The 26,169-nt window shown below is 39.5% G+C and overlaps 1 protein-coding gene across 4 annotated transcripts in view; it reads left to right on the top strand.

Moving 5' to 3' along the window:
- Positions 1 to 26,169, top strand: part of celsr3 (cadherin, EGF LAG seven-pass G-type receptor 3) — a 216,416-nt gene that overhangs the window by 94,972 nt on the left and 95,275 nt on the right. For all 4 annotated transcript variants that reach the window (XM_055013004.1, XM_055013000.1, XM_055013003.1 and 1 more), the window contains 3 exons: positions 983 to 1,168; positions 8,445 to 8,555; positions 9,997 to 10,165. In XM_055013004.1, coding sequence (XP_054868979.1) covers positions 983 to 1,168; positions 8,445 to 8,555; positions 9,997 to 10,165 — 466 coding nt within the window. The remainder of the gene's footprint in view (positions 1 to 982; positions 1,169 to 8,444; positions 8,556 to 9,996; positions 10,166 to 26,169) is intronic.

Here is a 26,169-nt window from a genome sequence, read left to right on the forward strand (position 1 = left end):
GGAATAAATCAATGCAGTGGAGGTGAAGAAAAATTAAGGATGTTGCATGAATTTAGACCTTATGGTACAGTTTTTCCTATCATGTAAAAACTCCAAATCATACTTCGTCTCTGTAGAAGGACCTGTAGCTGAGGTTACCCTTCATAATTCGACCAAAGAGCCTCAGAACTCCATTTTTGACTCTCATTGTACAGCAGACATATCGTACAGTACTATAAGCAGGAGTCAATATGTAACTGTGAAAACATAAAAAATATTTTTCTTTAAGTCTGACTAAACATATAAGCGGCTGATCGTTAATAGAAGTCTAGCAGATGATTCACGTTTATATAAATGATAACCCAAGAGCTTACAATTAATTTTATGTTCACACAGTTGCTTTTCAAATCACAAAAGGCTCACTGGAGCTTCAAAAAACTAATTTCCCAAACATGTTGATTGTTTTTGCAAATTAGAATGTTGATCGTGTGTCAGTGCCTTTGTAATTTTTTTATTTACATGCTTAAGATAATACAGTGTGTTTATTCCTTTTACCTTCCTTTTATCATCACAAAAGATAAGAGCTGTATGCATGGTTATATATAGGTCGCAACATCTTATTGCAGTTTGATGCCATAAGCAATTTAATCTCATTCTTTCAAGTGCTGTACATTTTAAGTGAAATCTCACCTGGTGACATAAACTGATGATGAGACTTATACTAATGCCACATTGCTTTAGTGTTTTACTAAATTATTAGCCTCTATATGAGACTAAACTTACAAATATTCTGGTATTGTCCTTGAAATATATATATTTTGCGTGTTTGCGTTGTCAGCAGAATCTAGGCAGGAATGCAGTCAAGATACTTAATTTCACTCTCCGGCACACAAACACACATCTAAAATCATATATATGCAGTTTGTAGTGCATCATTTGTCTTCAGTTTGACACTTTTTCACTTGTTTTGTTCCTCTGGTGTTTGACTTTGTGTCTCTCTCAGGTGATAAATGGTCAGCTGGTGTTCTCCGTGACCCGCGGTGCGACCAGACCGGTTCGTCTGCGGCTGGATCAGGTTCAAGTGGCAGACGGCCGATGGCACGACGTCCAGCTGGAGCTGCGAGACGTTCGCAGCGGCCGCGAGACGCGATACGTCGCCACGCTGAGGCTTGACTTTGGACTCTATCAGGTAATAGAAACCTTAACATAAACAGACTCAGTGTCACAACCATGTAATTGTTTTGTTGATCTACCTCTTAGGGAAAAAATTAGGTAAACAGTAAAGTTGTTTTTTTTGAAAAAGGACACAAAAATAACTACAAAAAAGATTTGCTCGAAAGAAACAAAGGTAAATGAATAACTGGTTAGGGACATCTCCATATACTGTAGTGGATAGTCTATTTAAGGCAAAAACTTTTACTTCTTCCAAAAATTATTTTGTTTTCTCAATTCAATCAGTTCTCAATTTGTCGTTGTTTTTTGAAGGGATTATGAAATGGAATAATAAAGAGACAGGTGGAGACAAAAACTTACCACCTGTTTTTAGTTGTCTTCTTAATACCCCCCCCCAAAAAAAACCAAAAAAACCAAAAACAGAGTTTTCTTTATCCAATTTGCATTTTATTTTGTTTATTTGATTAAACTTGCACTTTTTTAACTTCAAAATATTCTCCATGTTTTTGTTTTGGTTGACTTGTAATTTTCTCCAGTAAGGACTCACTACTATAGGCAGATGATAGAGTAGTTGTGTCAATGGCAGTAAATTTAGGTCCTTCAATAGTATAAAATAGTGTAAATGTAGTTATTAATCGAAGTCTGTTTGCCCTGCAAGCACAGCTGTAAGTGAATTACAAGGTTTTCATCATATCTGCTTTACTAAATCAGTAGGACTTAATTTCCATGAACAATTAATTTTCTGTTGTCTTTTTTCTACCCAAAGCAGATACACAACCTTAATTGGCTGAGTGAAATTGGAAAAGTCGACTATAATTCTTGGTTTTGATTCAGTTTAACAGTTTGGAATCTGCAGCTACTCTGACGGACAGCATTATTCAGTCTAATCACTGGAGATCTCACTAATTGGAATTTTGAAGCACTAAATATGAACAGAGACAGAAAATGCTTTCATCCGAAATATCTCCACGTACACAGACCTCTACCTCTTTTTGCTGCAGTCAGAACAGTGTAGGAGAAAACTGCAAATGATAGAAGCAGATTATTTGCATGTAAACTTACTGTGAGTGTTAAAATCCTGTTTTTGTCAAAGCAGGAAAAATTCTGCATTTGGTATGAAATTGTAGATGTACCAAGATTTTACAGTTTCAGACCTTATAAAGATAACTGATAATTATCTGTTAATTGTGGCCAATATAAACCAAGAATCATCAATAATGATAATCTTAGAAATGCCAAGGGGAAAAATACATTTTTTAGTCTTACCATGACAAGTATACCACTTATGGTTACAACTATTCTCCGCATGATAACATGAAATTATCAGCTGATTATCAGAATAATAACAATACTTAGTTATCTTGTTTAACTACCAACCATTTATGTAAGTATTCTTTAGCAATGTTTCAAAAAAATATTAAGCAAAATACTCTTTTGAAGCAAGATTTAGGCAGATCATCTCTCTAATATGAAGAAAATTAGTTCAGATTTTAAGGAAATCTTCAAAGTAGTACATTTTTGCCACGATTGACTTGTTCCGGTTTCTTCAGGAGTTGAAGGCATATACATGTGATATATATATATGTGTGTGTGTGTGTGTGTGTGTGTGTGTGTGTGTGTCTGTGTGTGTGTCTGTGTGTGTGTGTGTGTGTGTGTGTGTGTGTGTGTGTGTGTAAATTTTGACCTGTTAATTTTGGCCTCCTAAACGATAAATCTGAGTTTAGATTGTGAGATGAATCTTGTTTTCTTATTATCTTGTCATTTCTTGGCATTACTTTTTCTCGTCCTTTTTTTCCCTTGACAAACCTTCCTTTTTTACTCCTGAGACAAATACTCATAAAAGCACATATACAAATGTTTATAACACACACACAGGTTTCCAATTATTTTTATTTAGAACACAGGGGTGGAACATATTGTTATAAATAAATACATACATGAATAAGGATGACACTAAAATGAGCGTACAAGTGGTTTTATATGTGTGTGGGGGGGTGCAGTGTGTGCATGTTTACAGCTCTATTCAGATAGGAAATTAATACATCTATGTAAAAGACAATAAAGGAAAGAAGAAAACAACTGTGGTGTTCCAGTTGTTCTTTCAGTCCTTGGCACTTCTCATGTTCCTTCATCCTCATGTTACTGTCAGCTAGGATTCCCATTTCTACCACCACAACTTCCTTGTCAACCACAAATATCTGAGGTTGCTTGGTCATATAGCTGGTTGTGATGTGCTGGTCTTTTCAGTCGAGTGTCTCATTATCCCTTTGATCTCTATCCTTATTATCATAGCCTTTGTGCTGGCCTTCTGGTCAACTGCTCCACTTCTGAATCCTTGTCCGTAGTCACTCTTTGAGGAAATCTCATTGAGGGGATTGAGGACAATGTAGAACAGCAGCAGGGACAATGCTTCACAATGGTATATGTTGCACTCAGTGGTGACTTGTGCAGTGGCCTTGGGGTTGGCCTTCAGTGCTGTTTTCCACAGTTGCATTGAATTTCTGATGAAGGTCATCAGTGCCCCATTAGTCTTGCGTAATGGTAAGCACCTGTAGTGTCCATGCGCAGGGCGGTGCATTGTAGGATTTCTTGTGGTTCGTCCAGGTTTTGCACAGGTTGGTCTGCTTCGTCTTAATTCAATTCAATTTTATTTATATAGCGCCAATTACAATTCAAATTGTCTCAAGACTCTTTACAGAACCCATATGGCTGTCTTAGAGTCTCGAGTGATGGCCCTGTTGACCAGTTCATGCTTTGATCCTTCGGTGTTGTTTTCAATTCCCTCCCGAGAGTGTTGTTGATGTGATGACTCGTGCCTGCTCCAGCTGATATGATGCCTTAGAAGACCATTTATGCTGTGGAGAGCTGCCATCAGTCAGTAGTTTGAAGGTGTTGTACCCTTATGAGGGTCATTCACAGTCAGGATTGTCTTGCCAGTCTGGGTGGGTGCCTGTTGTTAGCAGCACATTCATTGGTGCTGCCAGTTGATCATGGAATACTGTTTGCTTCTTTAGCCAGTACGAGTTGATAATGTCAGGTCCCGACGCTGATAAGCTCAAGGATTTGTGATGATGGCTGTTCTTGTTTTGGAAGGTTGCTCAGTCTACTTTTAGGTCCATCAGCCACTTGCTGTTGGTGTTGCGTGTTGCCTCTTTCTCCAGTATGTCCTTTCAGTATTTCTAAGTCTCAACTTGGGGGTGGATCAGTGTGCTGTTGTTGGTTTGCAGCTGAGAGGACATCCTGGTTGGATCTTTGGAGAACAGGCCATTTATTCTTTTGGCCTCTGCTCTTCTGGTGGTGTAGTCTGGCAGCCAGAGCCGTGAGTCTTTGTTTGCCAGTCTCTCAAGCGTTACTTGTGGACATTTTGTTAAACTCACAATATACTTCTGCACCACTATTAGACAACTAACTTCCCTCTGAGCTATACTGGCTTCCAACATTCTCCTCTGTGAAGGCTACTCTGTGCATGTTGTGAGTTTATACCCATGTGCCTCAAGGATTACAAATGCAATGCCATAAAGGAGTTCACTAGTTTCCATGAGGGGTTGCAAAGTGGCTTGGTGGTTAGCACTGTCGCCTCGCAGCTAGAAGAACCCCGGTGAGTGTCCCAGCCTGGGCCTTGGATTTTTCTGTGTAGAGTTTGCATGTTCTTCCTTTCCGGCTTCCTGCCACAGTCCAAAAACATGCTGAAGTTAATTGGTGATTCTTTTTTTTTTTTGACTTTATTTTATTTTTATTGAACATCAGAACATACATTCCACATACAGCTGGTACATAATACCTGAGTTTTTTTTCTTTTTTTTCTCCCCCTCTGTCCTCTAAATGCAATATCTTTAAATTAATCATGACATTCAAAAAAATAAAACAAAACAAAAATACATAAATAAATAAACAAAAAACAAAAGAAAGGTAAAGATTTCCTAACTATTTTATGCTAAATCAAATTAAAGAATGACCGTACCTTTCCAAGTACACAAATAGAGTTATGCCCAGGACTTTGTGGTTCTTTGCATTCTACCACACATTTTGACCCGTTAAACTAACAGAGTTTTACTATGTTCCCAGTGAAGCGAATATAGTTAGATATAATAAACAGGAACAAACATTCCAACTTCTGTAGCTATGAACTAGGGTTTTTTTTTCCACAATGTACATCTCAGATAAAATCAGACCTAATTAGTTTCATGTACTCTATCCAGTTTTTCCAGATTCTTTTAAATCTATCCACCTCTGGTCTCATAGAGAAAATTAGCTTTTCCATCACATATATATATTGTGTATTACCTCAACCCAATCCTCAACCCTAGGTACCTCATTCTTCATCCATTTTGCCCAGTTTCCCCAGGTATAGTACCTCAAATGTAGATGGATGGTCTACCCTTTGTATTTTATCCATGCAATTTTTAAGCTCATGCCAGTAGTTGCCAATGGAGGGACAACCCCGGAATACATGGAAATGGTCCACTATATCAACAATCTCCAACACTATGCACTAAAAATAATTACTAATAATTCCATATGTGTTCATTCCTAGTTTTGATGCCTTCAGTGAAAATCTACAATGTAAATAGTCACATGAAGATAAAGAAAAACTATTAAATGAGAAGGCGTGTCCAAACTTTTGACTGGTACTGCACATCAACTGCATGCAACAAGTGTGATGCTCATTTGTGCTTCACAGATAAAAAAAAAAAAACGCTTCCTTCAGTTTCACATATAAGGAGACACAAAGGAGAATGCCATCCACCAGTTAAGAGTCCTCAGACACCAGAAATCATTCTGATGTTCAAAGTCCAACATGTAAATATTTGCATTTTATTGTACCATATTCAACAATTTCATATCAATAAAATTCATTTTAAGATAAGATAATATTTTAATATTATTGAATCATCAATACCTAATCATCTGTGGAGTTTGTTAAAAATAAAGTGTTAATATTTGTTTACACCAAGACTCGCTGTTGCAATTTTGTAACATTTTCACAAAATCCTGAAAAATCCAAAAAAAAAGAAAAGTCTAATTATTTTCTTGAAATATGTGTGTTTTTGTTTGGATGTGAATAATTTTACTCAAAATTGCTGAATTAATGGGTGGTTCTTGGATCATTATCATTGTAATAAAGCCTTATTGTTTGCACAGCCGCCATTTTGAATATTTAATTATAACTCACAAACAACACAAAAATTCATCCGACATATTCCAAAAATGGATTATGCATACCCAAATCCTTCAGGAACAGTCATTGGAACATTGCTGAAGAGAAATGCCTTACACATTTAAAGTAAGCCTTTTTCTGGGAAATGGAACCAGTCTACACTTTGTGTCATGATACTTTGTCTGTGCTGGTGTTCTAAAGAGTCTTATGATGTTCTTCCACTCGTGTTCTCTCCATGATAAGGAGCAAGTTGTTATCCGCTGCTGTTCATTTATCTCTTCCCATTCATCCACTGATATGACAACATTTGCCTCCCTCTCCCACCTCTTTGGTTAATTGGTGATTCTAAATTGTCAGTAGGTGTGAATGTGAGTGTGCTTGTTTGTCTGTATGTGTAGCCATATGATAGACTGGTGACCTGTCCTCCCCTGCCTTCACCCTACGTCAGCTGGGATAGACTCCAGCACCCCTGCGACTCTAGTGAGGATTAAGTGGTGTATAGATGATGGATGGATGGATGGTTTCCATGACAAACTGTAACTGGGGCAGTGAGTAGAGCTGTGTTAACATCTGCAAGCATCTCCTCTTGTGGGATTTTTTCAGGGGTTGGGGGAGTCACATCCAAGTTGTTGACTGTGTTTGCCAAATTTTCACCCTCAGTGGTCACACCTGTCATGACTGGTGATTGGGAAGCATCTACTTCCTTAACACTGCTTTCCCGTGTCAGGGTTGGCCCAGTGTGTCCTTGCTGCTCTGTAGTGTTCCCATTCTGTTGGAGACTCTCCAGCGCCAGCTTTCTGATGTTTGAGCTCTGTGCTACCAGCTGCTTCTTAGTCATTGTGGATGCTGCAGTTTCCCGCATTTATTTCATGTATCCTCCTTTCATAGACCCCGTTATTCTCAGTCCTTGTCCATGTGTGTCTTCTAGTTGTCCACTTTTAATCAGAATATCCTCAGAATGTCTTGGTTCACAACATCTGCATGGAGCAACCAAACAACCAGCATTCAGTTGTGCTCCGTGGTGTAAAAAAAAAAACACTGAGCAAGGTCAGTTGACTATGATCTTGTATCAAGATGGCAATGGGGCAGATCCAAGTGACTTCGAACAGGGGTCACCACTGGGGCACGGGTTTTCCTACATCCCTCCATAGCATCAGACTCACCAAGATGCGGTCTGCTAATTCTAGTTCTTCTAATCTACAGTGGATTATTCTGTCAGATTGTACTGGATGATGTGCTTCATGTGTGTATTTGTACAAGGTATGAGCTGTACATAATTGCGTGACAGCAACATGAAAAAGCACACACGCTTTCACAGTTCTATTATCTCTTTGGCTCGGTTTAAACAAACAATTTTTGCTTTGTTTTCATGTTGTGTTAAATCTTAACTCATCTGCCTGCAAGTTACATCTTTCATCTTTTTACTGTAGTTCACTAGGCTTCTCTTCAAAGTGCATCAAGTAGCACACTGAGTAAACGGAGCTGAAAACATTTTAAAATATGAAATTGTTGAACACTGTAGCTGCCAATTAAACGCTAACTGCCTCTGAAAGGGGTTTGGCACATATGCAGCTTTTATCAGACATATTTCACCCTCTTTTTAGTGTATTCTGCTGCTGCTGAATAAGTGATGAATAGAGCTCATTGGTTTTGGTTTCATGGTTCTTGCGAGCTAAGTTGCCTGTCAAAATTGCTTTGCATGTGTTGACCTTCTCTACAGTGATTGCGTGTTACAGTAGTCTTTTCTTTATGAAGTCAGTCAATTAGTTCACTCCTTTCTTCCTCCCCTTTCCTCCCCCTAACCCCCATAATAACCTGAATGAAGCTATGGAGGTTCAGGAAAAACAGCAACATTAATAGAAATAAGAAAAGGATTTCTCCTTGGACACTATTGAAAACCCATTGGTGCTGATTATCTTTTTATTCTTTCTAACTTTTTTTTAACTTAAACCATTTAAAAAAATATATAATTTCACATCAAATAAATTGCTGAGATCTCCCACGCTGCCACTTCATGGTATTTGAAGTACTTCTTGTGTATCTCTGTCTAGGCATTGAGTTTGCATACGGCTTTTAATAATAATAATCTTTGCCCTTCCTGTCTCCACCTGCCCCTCTTTTCTCTCCCCATTAGGGTACGGTGATAGTGGGAAATGAGATTCATGGCTTAAAGGTGAAACATCTGCATGTGGGAGGAGTGCTCGGCTCCGGAGAGGTTCAGAATGGGATAAGAGGATGCATACAGGTGAGGACAGATGGGTTTTAATATTTATTTATTGATGGATGGATGGATGGATGGATGGATGGATGGATGGATGGATGGAGGCTTTAAATGTGATCACATATGGAATGAAAATGAGTCAAGAACTACACTGTATTGCCAAAAGTATTTGCTCACCCATCCAAATAATCTGAATCAGGTGTTCCAATCACTTCCATGGCCACAGGTGTATAAAATCAAGCACCTAGGCATGCAGACTGCTTTTACAAACATTTGTGAAAGAATGGGTCGCTCTCAGGAGCTCAGTGAATTCCAGCGTGGAACTGTGATAGGATGCCACCTGTGCAACAAATCCAGTCGTGACATTTCCTTGCTCCTAAATATTCCACAGTCAACTGTCAGCTGTATTATAAGAAAGTGGAAGTGTGGGAATGACAGCAACTCAGCCACCAAGTGGTAGGCCACGTAAACTGACGGAGTGGGGTCAGTGGATGCTGAGGCGCATAATGCGAAGAGGTCGCCAACTTTCTGCAGAGTCAATCGCTACAGACCTTCAAACTTCATGTGGCCTTCAGATTAGCTCAAGAACAGTGCTTCAGCAGAGAGCTTCATGGAATGGGTTTCCATGGCCGAGCAGCTGCATCCAAGCCATACATCACCAAGTGCAATGCAAAGCGTCGGATGCAGTGGTGTAAAGCATGCCGCCACTGGACTCTAGAGCAGTGGAGACGTGTTCTCTGGAGTGACGAATGGCGCTTCTCCATCTGGCGATCTGATGGATGAGTCTGGGTTTGGCGGTTGCCAAGAGAATGATACTTGTCGGACTGCATTGTGCCAAGTGTAAAGTTTGGTGGAGGGGGGATTATGGTGTGGGGTTGTTTTTCAGGAGCTGGGCTTGGCCCCTTAGTTCCAGTGAAAGGAACTCTGAATGCTTCAGCATACCAAGACATTTTGGACAATTCCATGCTCCCAACTTTGTGGGAACAGTTTGGAGCTGGCCCCTTCCTCTTCCAACATGACTGTGCACCAGTGCACAAAGCAAGGTCCATAAAGACATGGATGACAGAGTCTGGTGTGGATGAACTTGACTGTCCTGCACAGAGTCCTGACCTCAACCAGATAGAACACCTTTGGGATGAATTAGAGCGGAGAGTGAGAGCCAGGCCTTCTCGTCCAACATCAGTGTGTGACCTCACAAATGCGCTTCTGGAAGAATGGTCAAAAATTCCCATAAACACACTCCTAAACCTTGTGGACAGCCTTCCCAGAAGAGTTGAAGCTGTTATAGCTGCCAAGGGTGGACCGACGTCATATTGACCCCTATGGATTAGGAATGGGATGTCACTTATGTTCATATACGAGTCAAGGCAGGTGAGCGAATACTTTTGGCAATATAGTCTGGGATTGACAGGTTTCAATAAATTAATAAAAATGCTATTCTTAAGTTACTTTCTCCTGTCTAAAGGGTGTTCGTTTGGGTGTTCGGCCGGACTCTCCTGCCCTTCCTCGCCCATCCAGAGCTGTCAAAGTGGAAACTGGATGTAGTGTTGGGAACGCTTGCATGTCATCTCCTTGCCCATCTCACAGCCGGTGCGCCGACCAATGGGAGCGACACACCTGTGTATGCGAATCTGGTAAGTAAACAGAAAGATGGTTTTGTTGGCTTGGTTAAAGATGCTACCACTGAGAAAATGACCAAGACCTCCTGTTGTCAAATGATACTGAATATCATGACCACGTAATTAGAGACATGGGGTGGGACTGTTCATGAAACATTGAATATATTGTCACCTATATACTTGCAACGCAAAATATTACAAGCTGCAGAGAAGGATGGTTGCCGCTTGGCTGCAGTGACAATAAGGACACTGAATGAGGGTAATGACAATGACAAATGTTTGTTAAGAGGTTGCTTAATTTAAAAAAGAATGAATGTGTATGTTGTTGTTCGTGCAGCACTGATACTGTGGTGCAATGTGAATGAGGATTGCATTGATGGGTATTGCAGTAATGTAATAGAAGTCTTGTGTATAGTATTCACAAAGGTAGGACCCAAAAGATTATGTACTATGCCTGGACAGGACGAAGCCACAGGAAACTCTGGTGGAGGCTCGTGGTGGTCCTGATGTGCAAATCGGTTGTCCGACCTAGGTATAGGGGGGAAAGACTAATCGAACCCTTTAGTAGCTGATTCCCTCCAAAGTTTCCCTCAGGATAGCTGGCACTCAGAGTCTTGCAGTTTTATCTGATAAAGCGAATGACTAGAGGTCTTTGGGCCAATAGGATCTCAACCTATTCTCAAACTTTAAATTGGTAAGAAGCCCGGCTCACTGGCTTGGAGCCGTGTGTGGACTGCAAGCCGCCTAGTGGGCCACTTCTGGTGAGCAGAACCGGCGCTGTGGGATGAACCAATGAACTTTCTTGAATTAGGATTTGCCAGTTATCTAAGTTTGGGAAAACAAGTTATATCAACCTTCTGAACCTCTTTGAAAACAGCACAACCATGGCTGGATTTGAGAGAACTCAGAAATGTCTTTTGTGCAGTTATGGTATTATAAATAATAAAAACCATTACATATTCCTCATTTGATTCATTATTTTCCAAAAAAATAATAATAAATGGACTCAAATTGTACGCCATTTTTTGAAGTGCCCACAGGTATTACCAATACTGGAAAAAAAAATATCAGCTCCACATATTATAGATATTTTGCTACTTGCATTTTTAATTATTTCCACTAATTGTCTTCTGTCTGCTCTGTGTAATTACAGAAAAAATACCTTGCATTTTATGTGACTGTTGGTCACAGCTGAGTCACTATTGGCTTCATGGTTACGCCAAAGAATACAAAATTTTCTTGTTTTTATATGCTTTATTTTTTATAAAATTTTCATTAAGACCTGTAGAATAAAGTGATTTTGAAGAGCTATCACAATTTAAAAACTTTGATCTTATCAAGTGTAGTGCAAGGACCATCTGAAAGTTAAAAATCTGACACCTCTTTGTGTCATTTTGGGAATTTTTGTGAAGATAATACACCTTTTAAACATTCAGGATTTAGGGGTTTAAAGAGTTAATCAAATAATCAATTAACAAAAAACTAAACAAAGCCCAACAAGATCACAAATTTATTTTAAAAATTAGGAATTACGGGCTGCACAGTGGCGTAGTGGTTAGCACTTTCGCCTTGCAGCGAGAAGATCCCTGGTTCGCGTCCCGGCTTTTCCGGGATGTTTCTGCATGGAGTTTGCATGTTCTCCCTGTGCATGCGTGGGTTTTCTCCGGGTACTCCGGCTTCCTCCCACAGTCCAAAAATATGCTGAGGTTAATTGATCATTCTAAATTGCCCGTAGGTGTGAATGTGAGAGTGATTGTTTGTCTTTGTATGTAGCCCTGCGACAGACTGGCGACCTGCCTAGGGTGTCCCCTGCCTTCGCCCGAGTCAGCTGGGATAGACTCCAGCCCCCCCCCCCCCCCCCCCCCCCCCCCCCCCCCCCCAATTGAAACAATTGGCCATTTCTGTTAATCTTTTGACACAGCCAGGAGCAATTTTTAGTCATGCAAGTTAGATTAAAAGAACATAACTTTTAAACCAGTAAAATTTTCTTAATATTTTAAGCCCTCTGGATGTTGGATATAAAAGAAACACGGGAGAGGAAAAGGTGAAAGAAAGCCAGCTGACTTAGAAAGAAAGAAAAATGGGGAATAATTAAAATAGTGTCATCTGTGTATGCGTCTGCCAATGCCCCAACTGGGTTAAACAGATATTTGGGTTTGTGTAATGAGTCTCCATCCAACTGAGAGCAAAAGAAAAAGACCGACTGCAGGCAAACTTCCAAAATCTCCTTAGTAAGGTGAATATAATGAGGCAGAACAATTGTGGAGGAAAAATCATGAGTGCAAGAGGAGAAGAGGAAAGGGAAGCCATGGAGGAGAGAACACATACTATATAGAGATAGAAAAGAAAACAATAGGAAGATGAAAAAGAAGCAGAGGAGGAACAAGAGACATGAAAATGTTAATGAATAATGAAGCGACTGACAGAAATAGTGTAAAACAAACACCAAGTTTTAGGGCAAGAGGAAAAGAAGAGAAGAAAGGAGTCAAATCAAACAGCATGAAAACACTGGTGACATGTTTGTGAATTTATGTACACAGAGATGCACATAGAAGTGAGAAAAATTAACATGACAGTTGCACATGCAGAGAAAAACAATGTGAAAGAAAGAGACAGGATGAAAATCAGATGTTTACTTGGAGCTTTATTAGCAGATACTTATGCAGCAGCAGGTCAGTTCTACAGGTATCAATTTAAAAAACAACCGAGCCAAGATGATTAAAGGAGATTGTTTTTATTTATGATTAAAAGAGTGAGGAGAGGAGAGATTACATAGAAAATCAAGACAAAAAGATCTATATACATGAAAAAAACAGAAAAGAGAGACATAAAGTGGCTACTTTCTGAGATTAGTGTGATATTAGATATTGATACGTTTTTTTTCTCTTCTTTTCTGCTGTATTTCAAACAAGAGCTGACTTTCTCCACTCAAAACTCAAATATTTCCTCCTCAATTAAAGCGAATTAAACTACAGGAGAATGATCCGATGCTGCTTCTGCATTATAACACAAAAGAAAAAAGAAAAGGGATGGACTCCCTTTGTTGGTTTTTGTACATGTTTTCTGGATGACATGAGTAGAACCATAGAAACCATTTCTGCAATTATTGCAAATATACACATTTCAACATCACTTTCACTTGAATAGTAACAACTCATTTACCATCATGCACAAGGGTAGGGTGTGATTAGATTGCCACCTCACTGCCACAAACGCAGAAAAGCAAATTACTAGTATTTCAGCCACAAACAGTCCTGTAAATTAGTGCTTTTGTATGAAAATGACTACCAATGATTTGTGGTGTGTTGCACATTTCATCTGCAAAAACCTTCTTGTGAAGCAAGACCACCTCAGCGCTTGCATCTCTGTCGCCAGATAACCCAAGTAAATGCACCTTGTGCACAAGCTTCTAGCACAGCGTCTACAACGGTACTTCGGGAGGTTCTCGGCCTCATCACAAAACGTCACAGATTGTTTTTGCATTATTTTTCAACATAGTCTCCTTTAACTTCAATTTACTTGGCTCAAGAGTATTCAGAAGAAGGTCACATCTTCAGTCTCCATATAGTCCTTAAATTGCATGCATGACCTTTTGATCAGTCTGAAAATGGCGACCACCTAAGTTTTCAAAACAGATGGAAGTCAGATGGTGTAGTAAAGTGGAGGAGGAACCATTCAAAGCTACATGGCTGCTTCTTCCACCTGGTGCTGTGGGGTTTTAGGGTGACACTGAAACTTTTTGAAATATCCTTGTAGGACACATTTTCTTGCATAAACCTTGCTTTCTACAGGGAAGCAGCAAACCACATGTGCTTTTGTATGAAATGACAACCAATGACTTGTGGTATGTTGCGTATTTCATCCTTCTTGTAATACAAGACCACCTCAGCACTCACACCTCTGTCGCCAAACAACCCAAGTAAAATGCATCCTGTGCACAGGCTGCTAGCACAGCATCTACTTCAAGAAGTTCACAGCCTGACCAGAAAACATCACAGGAGAAAGAGTGTAATTGCATTACTTTTCAACATAATCTCGTTTAACTTCAATTAACTTGGTACATTAATGTCTGGAATAAGGTTACATCTTGAGTCTCCAGATAGTGCTTAACATGCATGTATGACCTTTTCATCAATCTCAACATAGCAACAATGCAAGTTTAGGAAGCCGATAGAAGTCAGATGGTGCAGTTCAGGTCACTAACATTAATGGAGCAACAGTTCAAAGACAATTTTGATCTTGTGTGGTCGAAAACAAAGCTGCAATCTCCTTGTTTCTTTAATTGCTTTAAACATTTGAGTTTTTGTGTATGGTGATATTAGGTTTTATTGCAAACAGCTTCTCGTTTCTGACCCTCATATGATACAATTCTTTTTCAGCTGCAAACAGTCTTGCAAATCACCAGTAGCTTTTCTTCGTGGGGTGAAGGAGCAAGCGAAGGGTGCTTTTGTACTGAAATGACAACCAATGACTTGTGCTATGTTGCGCATTTCATCTGCAAATGCCTTCCTGTGAGGCCATACCACCACTCGTGCACAAGCTGCTGCAACGTCTATTTTCAGAAGACAAAAGAAAGTTAAAGAAAAGTTTTCTAAGAAAGACAAGTTGGGGAAGTGAGAGGGTGAGATTAAAGAGGAGTGAGGATGTTAGAGTTAGAAAGCCTCAGGCCCAACAGCATGGGAGAGGAAGCAGAGAGGCACTGCTATCCCTGTAGCATCCTGCACCAACCCGCGAGCTAATGCTAACAACTTGACTTATTAACAGGGAGCACACGCTCATGAGTGGGCATACACACACACACACACACACACACACACACACACACACACACACACACACACACACACACACACACACACACACACACACACACACACACCGACTTCCTCACACATAGACACAATCACACACACACAGAGCACATCCTCAAACTTAATATGCATGGACCTATTTACAGTAAACACGCACAGCCTTGCGCTCATTATCATTACGTTTCATCAGCACAGTGAGCATTAAAAATGGAGACTGTTATACAATGAATGCCGCTTAGAGACAAATCAAAGTTTAATAAAAGAGAAGGAGGAGTAAAAAAAGAAGAAGAAGAAGAGAGGTGCACTCTGAATAATTCTCTTTCATGTTTGTGTTTGTGTGTTTTGGCCTGATGCTGAAACTGGCTTAATGGATCTCTTATAACTGAAAGCAGCTCTGATTGGTGCAGCACAACCTCCTAGAAATCACAAGACTTCATCCAGTTGGAACATTAAGACAGAGTTCTGCACATCTGCTTTCTTAACTCCTCATTTTCTGTATTTCTGAGCTTGCATTTGTTTACATGACTGTACCTGCCAGTCGCTACAGGCAAATTCGCTGCAGTGTAAATCTGAATTTAATAAGATAAATTACAGTAACGTTGATTTATGTCTGCTTGAGTTCCCTGAGCTGTTTAAAAACCAACGTGGCCACATGCAGGTTTGTGATATCTGCTTTTACGCCAGTGATGAGCCATTTATCAGAGTTTCCGTCAAGATGCCTGTAATTGAAAACAGCCAACTCCGGATGAATATTCCTTTAAATGCACTTTGTGAGAGAGCTGCATCATATGAGCTGCTGTTCTGGGCGTGGTTTGCTGCTGCACTATATTAAGCCTCCGTCCCTCTGGGAGAAAAACAGGAGGAGAGATTTATGAGTTTCTAGCTGTATTCCTGTTTTCCAACCTACAGTATACTCCAGATCCTCAAGGTGCTGAATCAGGGTAAAGTTGTTCTCTATGACAAATGACTCCTCAGCTCAGAGTGTCAATTATTGATCAGGTTTGATAGAACCAGAAATATACAGGTAGGGCTCTGTTTTATGGCTGTATAAATGGTGCGCTGGATTTACTGGGAGTTCTCAAAGTTATTACTTAAAGGTCAACGTCTCAATTTTGTTTAAGCTCAGAGGTCTGGAAAGATCGGTGACGACAAAATAACATTTAGTCCACTTACTTAGCAATTGATATGCATATACAGTATCAATATTAACAACTACTGTGAACTCTAAACTGTACAATATATCTGCTATAAGAACAGTTGTGCAAAATACCATTTTGATATACAGTTAATACTTTTTTCTTTTACAATGTACAAGTTTAAACTGTCCACACAATAAAATGCAAAGCACAAGCCCCAAAAGGCCACTTTTACTTTTACTTATAAGCCCAGGACAGTCAAGATAGTCAAAATACACTCGAGGCTGATGGGAGAAATGGAACTGTATGTTTGCAATCAGTTGCATCAGTCTGACAGACTCATGATTACAGACATCCCATCTCCTGTGATTGGGTCAAACCGAGGCAGACGGCTCAGACAGTTGGTCCATATTTACTTTTAGCTCAGACATATTCTTATATTCATATTAGTGGCAGAAACTGAGACACATTCTCTCATAATTTTACACAATCTCAAATATTATCATGAAATATTTGCGAAGAAATCTTTTTTGTGTTTCAAAAGATGTGGCTGCATTAGACAGACACAAACAAACACAAATGATATTTGTCTGTTCATTGTTTACAAGAAAAACTAACAAAACTAAATTCTTGACAGTGACTGACATGTCAATTCTCAACATTGCCAGTATCAAAGTCAACAAATAACAGAGAATGTGTTCAAAACAGAACAAAAAACAAATAAACTATCACATCATCAAATTAATATTTAGTAGTAGACATGAAGCACAGAAACAAAAACTGTATCTTAATAAAAAGCACGACCTTCACTAGTGGATCACTGGTACCAAAATGACCCATTACTCAAAATTTCTTGTGCATTTTTATGGAACCAATCAGTTTTAAGTTATTAATGGCTTATTTTGGATTTGTTTAGTATTTTGGCTGTGACTGTACTAAAAGAAATTGCACTTGAAGACTTTAGAGTGATTCTTAATGCAATATTTCACAAATGCATGGGTGCCCAAAAATTTTTTTCCACCACTGTATGTGGATTGACTAATCATTTTGTATGGATGCGGACTTGAGGAAGTCTTGGGATCTACGGTTTAATAAGGATACTAAAAGCATTGTACTCAGGTTATTTCCTCTCTAATCATCAGGGACATTTTACTCAACCATCTCTGAATTGTTTCAAGCTTTTCTCCCATGAAGTATGAATATTTTAAACTCTATCTGTGCCTAAATTCAAAAATCATTTTTCATTTTGAAATGGATTTCTGTTCCACTTGGATTACACTTTCTCGCAATATTTCTGTTTTTGTGGTGCAGCTTGTCATACCTGCTTGATTAGTTATGAATTTTAACCAAGAATAACTTTCGTTTTCATTTTTGTGACAGAATATTTAATATTAAAATATATTCTATTTGTTGAGTTTTGTGTTGTGACCTAGCTACATGTGGTTCAGAAAATATCACTAGTTGATTTCTGCATTAATAATTCTGCATTAATGTGGGCTTAAAGAGAGTTAGCTTAAATCAGTTTTGTATTTTAACCCACCTATAATCAGAGACCGTTGGATCTACATGTCTAGTACTGCACAATCTGAATCAACAACATGATGAGAAATAGCAGTGAAAATTTCAGGCTTTTATCTTTAATAGTTTCTGAGATATTGTCCATCAAACAGCCTCAAATTTCAGTGTGTAAAAGAAAAAATGGGCTGAAAGTGGGTCGAAGGGCCGTTTTTAAATGTATTTTAATTATTTATTATTAAACTCGGAAAGTCATTTATATATCAATCTAAAATTTGACAAATATCTTTAGAAATGTCCATATTTTATGATCTAAAAACTCGGGCAAGTCAGAGAGGATTTGAGCAGAATTTTTTTTTAAAAAGATTATTTGAGATGGAATGACTTTTTAATCTATTTGTCCAATATTGCAGATTCTGAATTAATGATATGATGAGAAAAAACTGTGAAAAATCCAAGCTTTTATCTTAAATAGTTACTGAGATATTGTCATTCAAACAGCTTCAAACTTCCACCTCGCTGAAAGTGTGCTGACAGGCAATTTATTTATTTTATTCATTACTCTGCCAAGGAACGGCGGAGTTATGTGACGATCGGCGTACGTTTGTCTGTGAATCTGTCTGTCTGTGTGAAACATTACTCAAAAACGGACCAACGGATTGGATGAAATTTTCAGGGAAGGTCAGAAATGACACAAGGACCAAGTTATTAGATTTTGGCATTGATGCGGCTTATAATCTGACCCCACGGATTTGTTAAAGATTTCCCATTGCGAGATATAGGTGCCAGCACAGCGTCACTGTAACCATGACCTGAACACTGTGTCAGTTACCTGCTGACGATCACATGATTGTGATCCTACTACAAAATGACTGTGATTTATCCATTGGAAATCATACAAGGAACAAATTTTTAAACTGTGAGGTGTTTCTGAGTCCCATCAATTCCTTCCTCGCGCTACATATTGAGGTAACGCAATGAAGCAAACCTCAGCCAGACCATGGTGAAGCTCCCGATGTTTCACAAAGCCTTTATTTATGTTGAGCCGTCAGCCTTATTTTGAACACAAATTCACCTTTCTGTCCTTCACTCCTTTCTTCAGAAAACACCGTAAGGGCTTGTCTCCATTCCAGCTAGGTGCTTCTAAGTTTATACACATACTTTGCTAGACAGCAACAGCGTGGAACCGTTTTCTTTCATGTTTACATGAATTTTCGGACTTTTCGGCAGCGTCTTCATCATGTCAAGGAACCGCTTCTTAGATAAACACTTCCTGTGCTGCTGGAATGGTGACAAAATAAAAGCCCATAACATTAAAAATACACCTTCAAAATAAAGGTATGGAGGGAACGGTTATTTTAACACTAGCAAAACAAAGGCTTGCCAAACGTGATGAATTGATCAACAGACCTTTATAAGAGTAATTTATACGCAATTCCGTATCCATACATGCATGCATGAGCACATGCATGACACATGCCTGTGCTCAGCGCAAGGTAATTTTTTATTAAAGATTTCATCCATCGGAAATGATACATCAAATGAGCAGCCTTGGCGGAGTAATGCACTCTCTGAGTGCTTTTCTAATTTCATATTTTAGTGTGTTTGTTATATCAAACTAAAATCTCACAGATATCTTGATGAATATTTTATGATATAAAAATTTCAGTCAAATGCTCACTGTTGAGCAGAAATTGTTCTAAAAACGTGATGATTTGAGATGGAACAGCCACTGATAACCCATTAATAACTGTGTGAAAATTCATAAATTCCAGTACAACTTCACCTGGTCAACAAGTCTATTATAGTTATCTGCAGATACCTTTAACTGGTTTAGCTCTATTTTGGTCTCCACCACCTACTGAGAAAAATATGTGCAGCTGAATGTTTGCTTTAGCAGGCAGATGTTTCATTTTCTTTTTTTTTAAAACAGAGTTTTATTGGTTTTTATATTTTCACAAAAAGACAAAAGAACATGAAATTGTACATCATGCCATTGTAACACATTGCACATTTAAAACAGAAGAAGAAAGAAAGAAAAAAAATAATAATAAATAAATGAATGAATAAATAAATAAAAGAAAATATAAAAGAAAACAAATTAAGGGTACATTGAGAGACAATTATTTAAATAAACTAAATTACAATTAAAAGTAAGGGAAAATAAATGAATAAATGAATACAAAGAAATACTGCCACCATACCAAGTCATACGTTCAAGACAAGATGAAGTCCAGCACCCCCACCCCCCCACCCCTACCACCACCACACACACACACACACACACACACACACACACACACACACACACCACCACCCCCCAGACTCCCACCGTCTGATGTCATACATATTATCATAAATTATCAGATTTTAAAGATCATTTACAGTCAAATTTAATATCTGATGGCAAAAGAGACAAAGCTACCTGAACTATGTTGATAGATAACAGAACATGCAATAATAAAGGAGGGGGATGTTTATTGGTTAGCTCCCGGCGATTTTGGCCATTTTATGTCATTCTGTCCCCTCATCACAAATTGACTCAGTTCTTTAGGTAAATATCTGAGTACGGGAGAGCACATGTCTGTGAAAACTTCTCAGTACCCCTCAGAACCATGCTAATCCTTTCATGAGGGAGGACCCTAAATAACTCTCTATACCACTGTGTAAAGTTTGGTGGTTTATCCTTAATCCAATTTAGCAAAATGCATTTTCTAGCCAGTAACAACACTTTGTCACATAGTTTGAAATGTGGTCGTGTCAAAGCAACTGATTTTGATGGAAGGAATGAACAGGCCTGGGTCACTCCTGATGCTGGCCCGAAAAACACCACTCAGTTCTTTCGAAATTGCAACCCAGAATATTTTGATCAGTTTGCACTGCCAGAAATAGTGAGAATAGGTTCCAACCTCTCTTCCACATTTATTACATCGGGGAGAGGTCTGGTGATCCATCTTATTCAGTATGTACAGAGTTACATGTAAGCGGTGTAGAGTTTTATACTGTGTCTCTCTGAGTCTATTACATGTGAATGTTGATCTAATGACCTTAATGGCTTCCGGCCAGTCATCCTCAATATAGACTGTGTCAAGGTCTCCCTCCCATTTCAGTGCAATGTCTCTGGCATCACCTGGGCTAAGAGAGCAAAGCAATGTATAGAAGGCGGAGATAAAATGCATGATGTTTTTACAGTCAACAAGGAATCTTTCTATCTCATTGTATAAGACCAAACCAGAGGGAGAGAAATTTCTAGAGCCAACAAAGTGGCAGATCTGGAGAAAACTATAAAAGTGTTCTTTGGGGATGCCAAATTTTGATTGTAGTTGTTGGAATGTCATGAGTACATTTTCTGAAGACGGGTCTCCTACTACTCTCGCTCCTCTGCTATGCCATAGGTCAAAAATGCTGGGGACAAGACCTGGGATAAAATCCTGGTTTCTTATTGGGAGGGTCAGGAGCCAGTTGCAGGGTCCCTTTCCCGGGTGTTTACAGATTCCCTGCCACACTCTAACTGTGTTGTATATAATTGGGTTATTTTTTTATGTCCCTTGGTAACTTCTACCCATCACTTGTGACTAGGCTCCACAGAGAGGAAATTTGGGAGGCCCAATAGTCCAAACAGGACTCCGACTTAAGATGAACATGTAACCACTCCTAGAGAGAGTGAGCATGGCAAGCCCAGTTGTAATAATATGTTTGGCAGAGCTAGGCCACCTCTATCAGCAGGCATCAGAGTTTTGATTTTCTGTCGCGGTCTCTTGCCATGCCGGATGAATAGAGAATGCTCTTTCTATATCGGCTGTTACTTTTTTGGATAACCATAGAGGCAACATTTGAAGAGGATATATGACCTATGGAAAAATGTTCATTTTAATTTGACTTATACGTCCCATGAATGATAGAGGAAGATCATGCCACCTCTGTAAGTCCCTCTTTATTTTACTAAGAATTGGAGAGAAGTCGTCAGGTTCCCCTATGTACTGTAAAAGACAGGGATTGAACACCGTAAGTCGCTGGAGTTGCAAAGTGTCTTGACCCATTTTAGAAAATTCCCTCCAATATCAAACCTCTCCAGAAGATTAAATAAATACTTCCATTCAATCCTGCCAAATGCCGTTTCTGCATCCAAGGTTATGGCAAAGGCTCTGCAATTTCTTTGAGTATTGGATTACATTGAGTTGTCTTCTCACATTAGTAAAGGGAAATTGGTTTTGTATGAATCTGGTCTGATCTGGGTTTGTTAGGAATATAAAAAGCTTATCCAGTCTCGTTGCAAGTCATTTTGAAAGCAATTTACTGTCTACTCCAATCAGACTAATAGATCTATATGAACCACAGATATCTGATGGTTAACTTTCTTAAGGATGACGTTGATATTTGCCAGGTTTAGTGTTGGGGGGAAGTGACCACACCCAAATGAGCATACAAACATGTCCGTAAGTGTTCCAGCTACTAGATAGCCTGGTTTCTTAGAGAATTCTGGGCAGAAGCCTTCAAGTCCGGGCGCTTTACCACCCTTAAGGTAAACTATGGCTCCTTGGATGTCCTTCTGAGATATAGGTGCATTTAATGTTTGTTATTGTTCCTCTGATAGACACGGGAGAGTCACTCCGCTTAAAAATTTTGATATTTTAGCATCAGTGGGGTCCCATTCGAATGAGTAAAGTTTCTGATAAAACTGCCTCATGAATCTGTTAATGTCTTTGATTCTGTCGCGGTTATCATCTAAAAGTGATGGTACTGTGTTCGGTTCTACTCTGCCTTTCGCTAATCTTGCTAACAGTCAGCCTGGTTTGTTCCCTGATTCATATAACCTATGTTTAGCAAAGAAAATGGCTGCTTCTACCTTTTTTGTAAGTGACTGATTTAAGGCTGAGCGAGCTGCTTCCAGTTTTTTAGAAAGGGTTCTAGTAGGTGTTTTTCTAAATTGCAGTTGTTCTCTCTAAATTTTGTTATTCTTGAATGGCAGCTTTTTTCTGAGCTGTGATATATGATATAATACTTCACCTACCATAGGCTTTACCTGTCTCCCAGAGCAACGAATTGTTGATTTCTGGCATCTTATTAGCATCTATAAAGATATTCCACTGATCTGTAATATAGTTGATAAAATGTGGATCACTCAGTAGAGAGGGGTTCAGCCTCCAGTGGCAAGAAGCAGGGTCAGCTTAAGGAGGACTAATACACAAGCTTACATGAGAGTGATCAGAGATTGTATATGTGTGAATTGAACATTCCATTACCTGATCCAACACCATTCCCGACGATAAGAAGGAATCAATTCTAGAGAATGTCTGATGAGGCTGGGAGAAGAAAGTGTAATCTCTTTGCGGTTAATAACTCTCCAAATGTCAAACAACTCTAAGTCATGGCAAAACTCCTTAAGCCTCAAACTCTTTCTGGAAGTTGAGTCGAGTCCAGGAGGAGACTGGTCAACACACGAGTCATGTATACAATTAAAATCCCTGATGTCACATCCGACAAAAGTTTTGGGAGAAAGGTAGCCTCGTGTTTATTAGCATGCAGCCTATTAAGATTTGTTCCCCATAAAGATAACCTGAAATAAGAACATATTGGCCATCATTATCACTTATGGTTTCCTCCAAAGTGAAAGGAAGACTGCGGTGGATTACTATGGCAACTCCTCTACTCTTTGAGTTATGGCATGAGTAGAACACCTGACCCACCCAGGCCCTCCTCTGTTTCAGATGCTCTAAGTCAGATAGATTGGTTTCGGATAGTGAAGCTATTTTTGTATTTTCCTTTTTCAGAAATGTTAGGATGTTTTGCATTTTTATCACATTGTTTATTCCCTTAACATTAAGGGACATTATCTTGAGATAACTCATAATAGGGCTAATACTGATTTGACAACCTGTGGGGAAGGGTTAAAGGGGCAGCAGCAGACCCCAGTGTATTTATGGCAGCTAGAAAAAAGGATTGGCAAATGTGCAACATGATGAAGAGTGAGTGGCTTACAATAAAAAATGGCATATAAGATAAGTGACATAACATCATGAACAAGAAAACAGCATCTCCAAATGTTGGATCCCCAACTAACTCCCATCCCGCGGTGAGGATCCTGGATTTGTCTCCGCAGTTATGCAGCTTAATAATCACAGCGCGCAGCTGGTCTCTGGTCTCTGCGCACCGAGGCTCTGGTGAGCTCGGTCAATCTTGATAATGCACTGCTTCGTCTCCAAGTTGAGTAGAGTTGGGAGCCAGCGCTAAAAAAAAGCAGCTGGTTGTCGGCCCGCTGTTTGTTCTTTGAGATTGTAGATTAAGATATTGTCCCTACGGCTCCGTCCCTCCATATCAGTACATTTCTCTGTCAGAATGTGCACTTTTGCCTCCAGCTCAGCCAGCCTGGGTGTCACAGCCGACATGCTATCCCCCGCCACTGAAATATGGTGTTCTGCTTCTGTGATGTGCTTAATGTTAGATTCCACTTGGGTAGCAATGTTGTTCAATGTAGCGGATAACTCCTCAAACTTCTTGTCCATCAGCGCTGATATCTTCTCAATAACATTTCGGGAGATATCTGCAACCAGGGCATCAGCGTCGATAGCAGGTGGTACGTGCAACCGCGTTTCTTGGTTAACGTCTTTGCTAGTTAGCATACTCATCCTCGTGTTTTGCTCCTCGGCTAGCTTATTGGTGGCAGATTTAGCTGTCTTGGAGTTGGACATGCTGTCGAGTTGTTAGAAGGTAGACCTACGGTTTAAATTTTGGTAGAAGTAAGACAATAAACTAAATTTGGCTAGGGAGGCATGGGAGCTCAACGACAAACGTCTGCTCAGGGTGATTGCATCACGTGACCCCCAGATGTTTCATTTTCTGTCAACTATTTGATGCAATTAGCTCTTTAATGGGAAAAAACAGCTGCTGGAAACAAGGTTGATGAAAGAAGCGAGCCGTTGCTTCCACATAACACACACAGTCACTTTTATCCCACCAGCAACACCTTTATGGTATTTTTTTTGACACACACCATCTTTCTTCTGTCAGGATAAACATGTAAACACACAGAGGGAGCGAATGGACGCTTCAGTGAATGGATGAATTGCTGGTTGTGGAGAAGTCAAGCTGATGTTACAGTAAAGCTATGAGTCAAGCTCTCCATAATCTCTCCAGTAATCCAACAATCTGCTACAAATGTGGTCTTGTTTGATCTGCTGGTCAACATTCTGGGTCACAACCTGGCAGAGCCGGCCTATGAGGCTGAAGTGGCCTAGCAGGGATATAAACTGGCGGCCAGTGAACATGGCCTGGCCATCAAGGTTAAAGGATTCTATCTATTTCTGCTTCAATGTTTGCTGTCAGTCTGGTTCCATTCACCTATATAGAGCGATAGACTTAACTTTTCCAAACAAACTCTTGGACCCTGACTGTGAAACGTTAAAAAAAACGATGCACACAGACACACCGATGATGCACCGCTCTTTGTTCCCGCCGCCTTGAGCCTCTTTTTTTCCTTCTTTCTTTCTCGTATTGTTGTGACGAGGCCAGTGTCATTATGAACGTCTGAAAAACAGCCAAGGCCGCCATCGCCTCACTCTGTCAGTTGCCATGGTGAAAGTGTAAAGATGTGTAGGGCTGATAGCAGATGATTGACTGTTTGTGCAGAAGTGGAGAACAACGGAGAGGGGAGAACAAATAGGATCGCAGTCGTTTCTAATGTGTTTTTCACGATCTTATACCTGTTTGTTGGTGAGACTAAACTGAGAAATGAATGGCTGGAAAGCAAACAATAGCTGCGATTATCTTTTGTTTGTGTAATTCCTAAAATATTTTCAACCAAGAGGATGAGACAGAAATGAAGATGGAGGAAAAAGCAAGGCCAGTGTGTGTTTTTTTTTAATTACAGCATGTGTAGGTTTGTAATTTCACAAAGAATAGAATAAGCAGGAGAGATATTTAAAGAGTCTTTGGAAGGCTTGTGTGTGTCCAAAGCGGCAGCACTCAAGGCCAACAGACTGAAAGCAAAGTGCTTTCTGTGATTTCTATAGACGTGAAAGCAGAACTCACACATCAGGAATTCAGAGCTCAACAAGCTGCTCACACACTAACACGTCGGTCACATTTCGATCTATAGAGACGTCCTTCTGTTCAGTGCTGGTAAATTAAAAAAGGGAGCCTGAAAGCTGATCCGGTTCAGGAGGCGAGGTGAAGGCAGGGAGTTTTTGTTGATTGGTGCAATGCTCTGGGTAAAATGTGAAATTGTTTTCTGTTTTTGCATTGCAGGGTTGATGTGAATGTTAATGTGAGCATTTTTATGTTATTGGAGATTGCTAGAAGAAAGAAACACAAATCTGCACATGCTGTTGAGCAGAAATCATATGGAAATAGTTTCCTTAATATAAGAAAATCACATTTTACAAAGGAAATACAAGCACATAATTGCAGAAAATAAGAAAAATCATTTATGTATGAAAGCTGACGTGTGTCAAAGAACCACTCAGGCTTTCAAGTTACCTTTTTTTGGGAGCTGACTGACTGTTTTACTTTGGAGTTTTTAACACACTGGTTTGGATCTAAACTAACGTTTTGAGACACT

The sequence above is a fragment of the Amphiprion ocellaris genome, chromosome 8 (assembly GCF_022539595.1).
Source record: "Amphiprion ocellaris isolate individual 3 ecotype Okinawa chromosome 8, ASM2253959v1, whole genome shotgun sequence".
Classification (NCBI taxonomy): Eukaryota; Metazoa; Chordata; class Actinopteri; family Pomacentridae; genus Amphiprion; species Amphiprion ocellaris.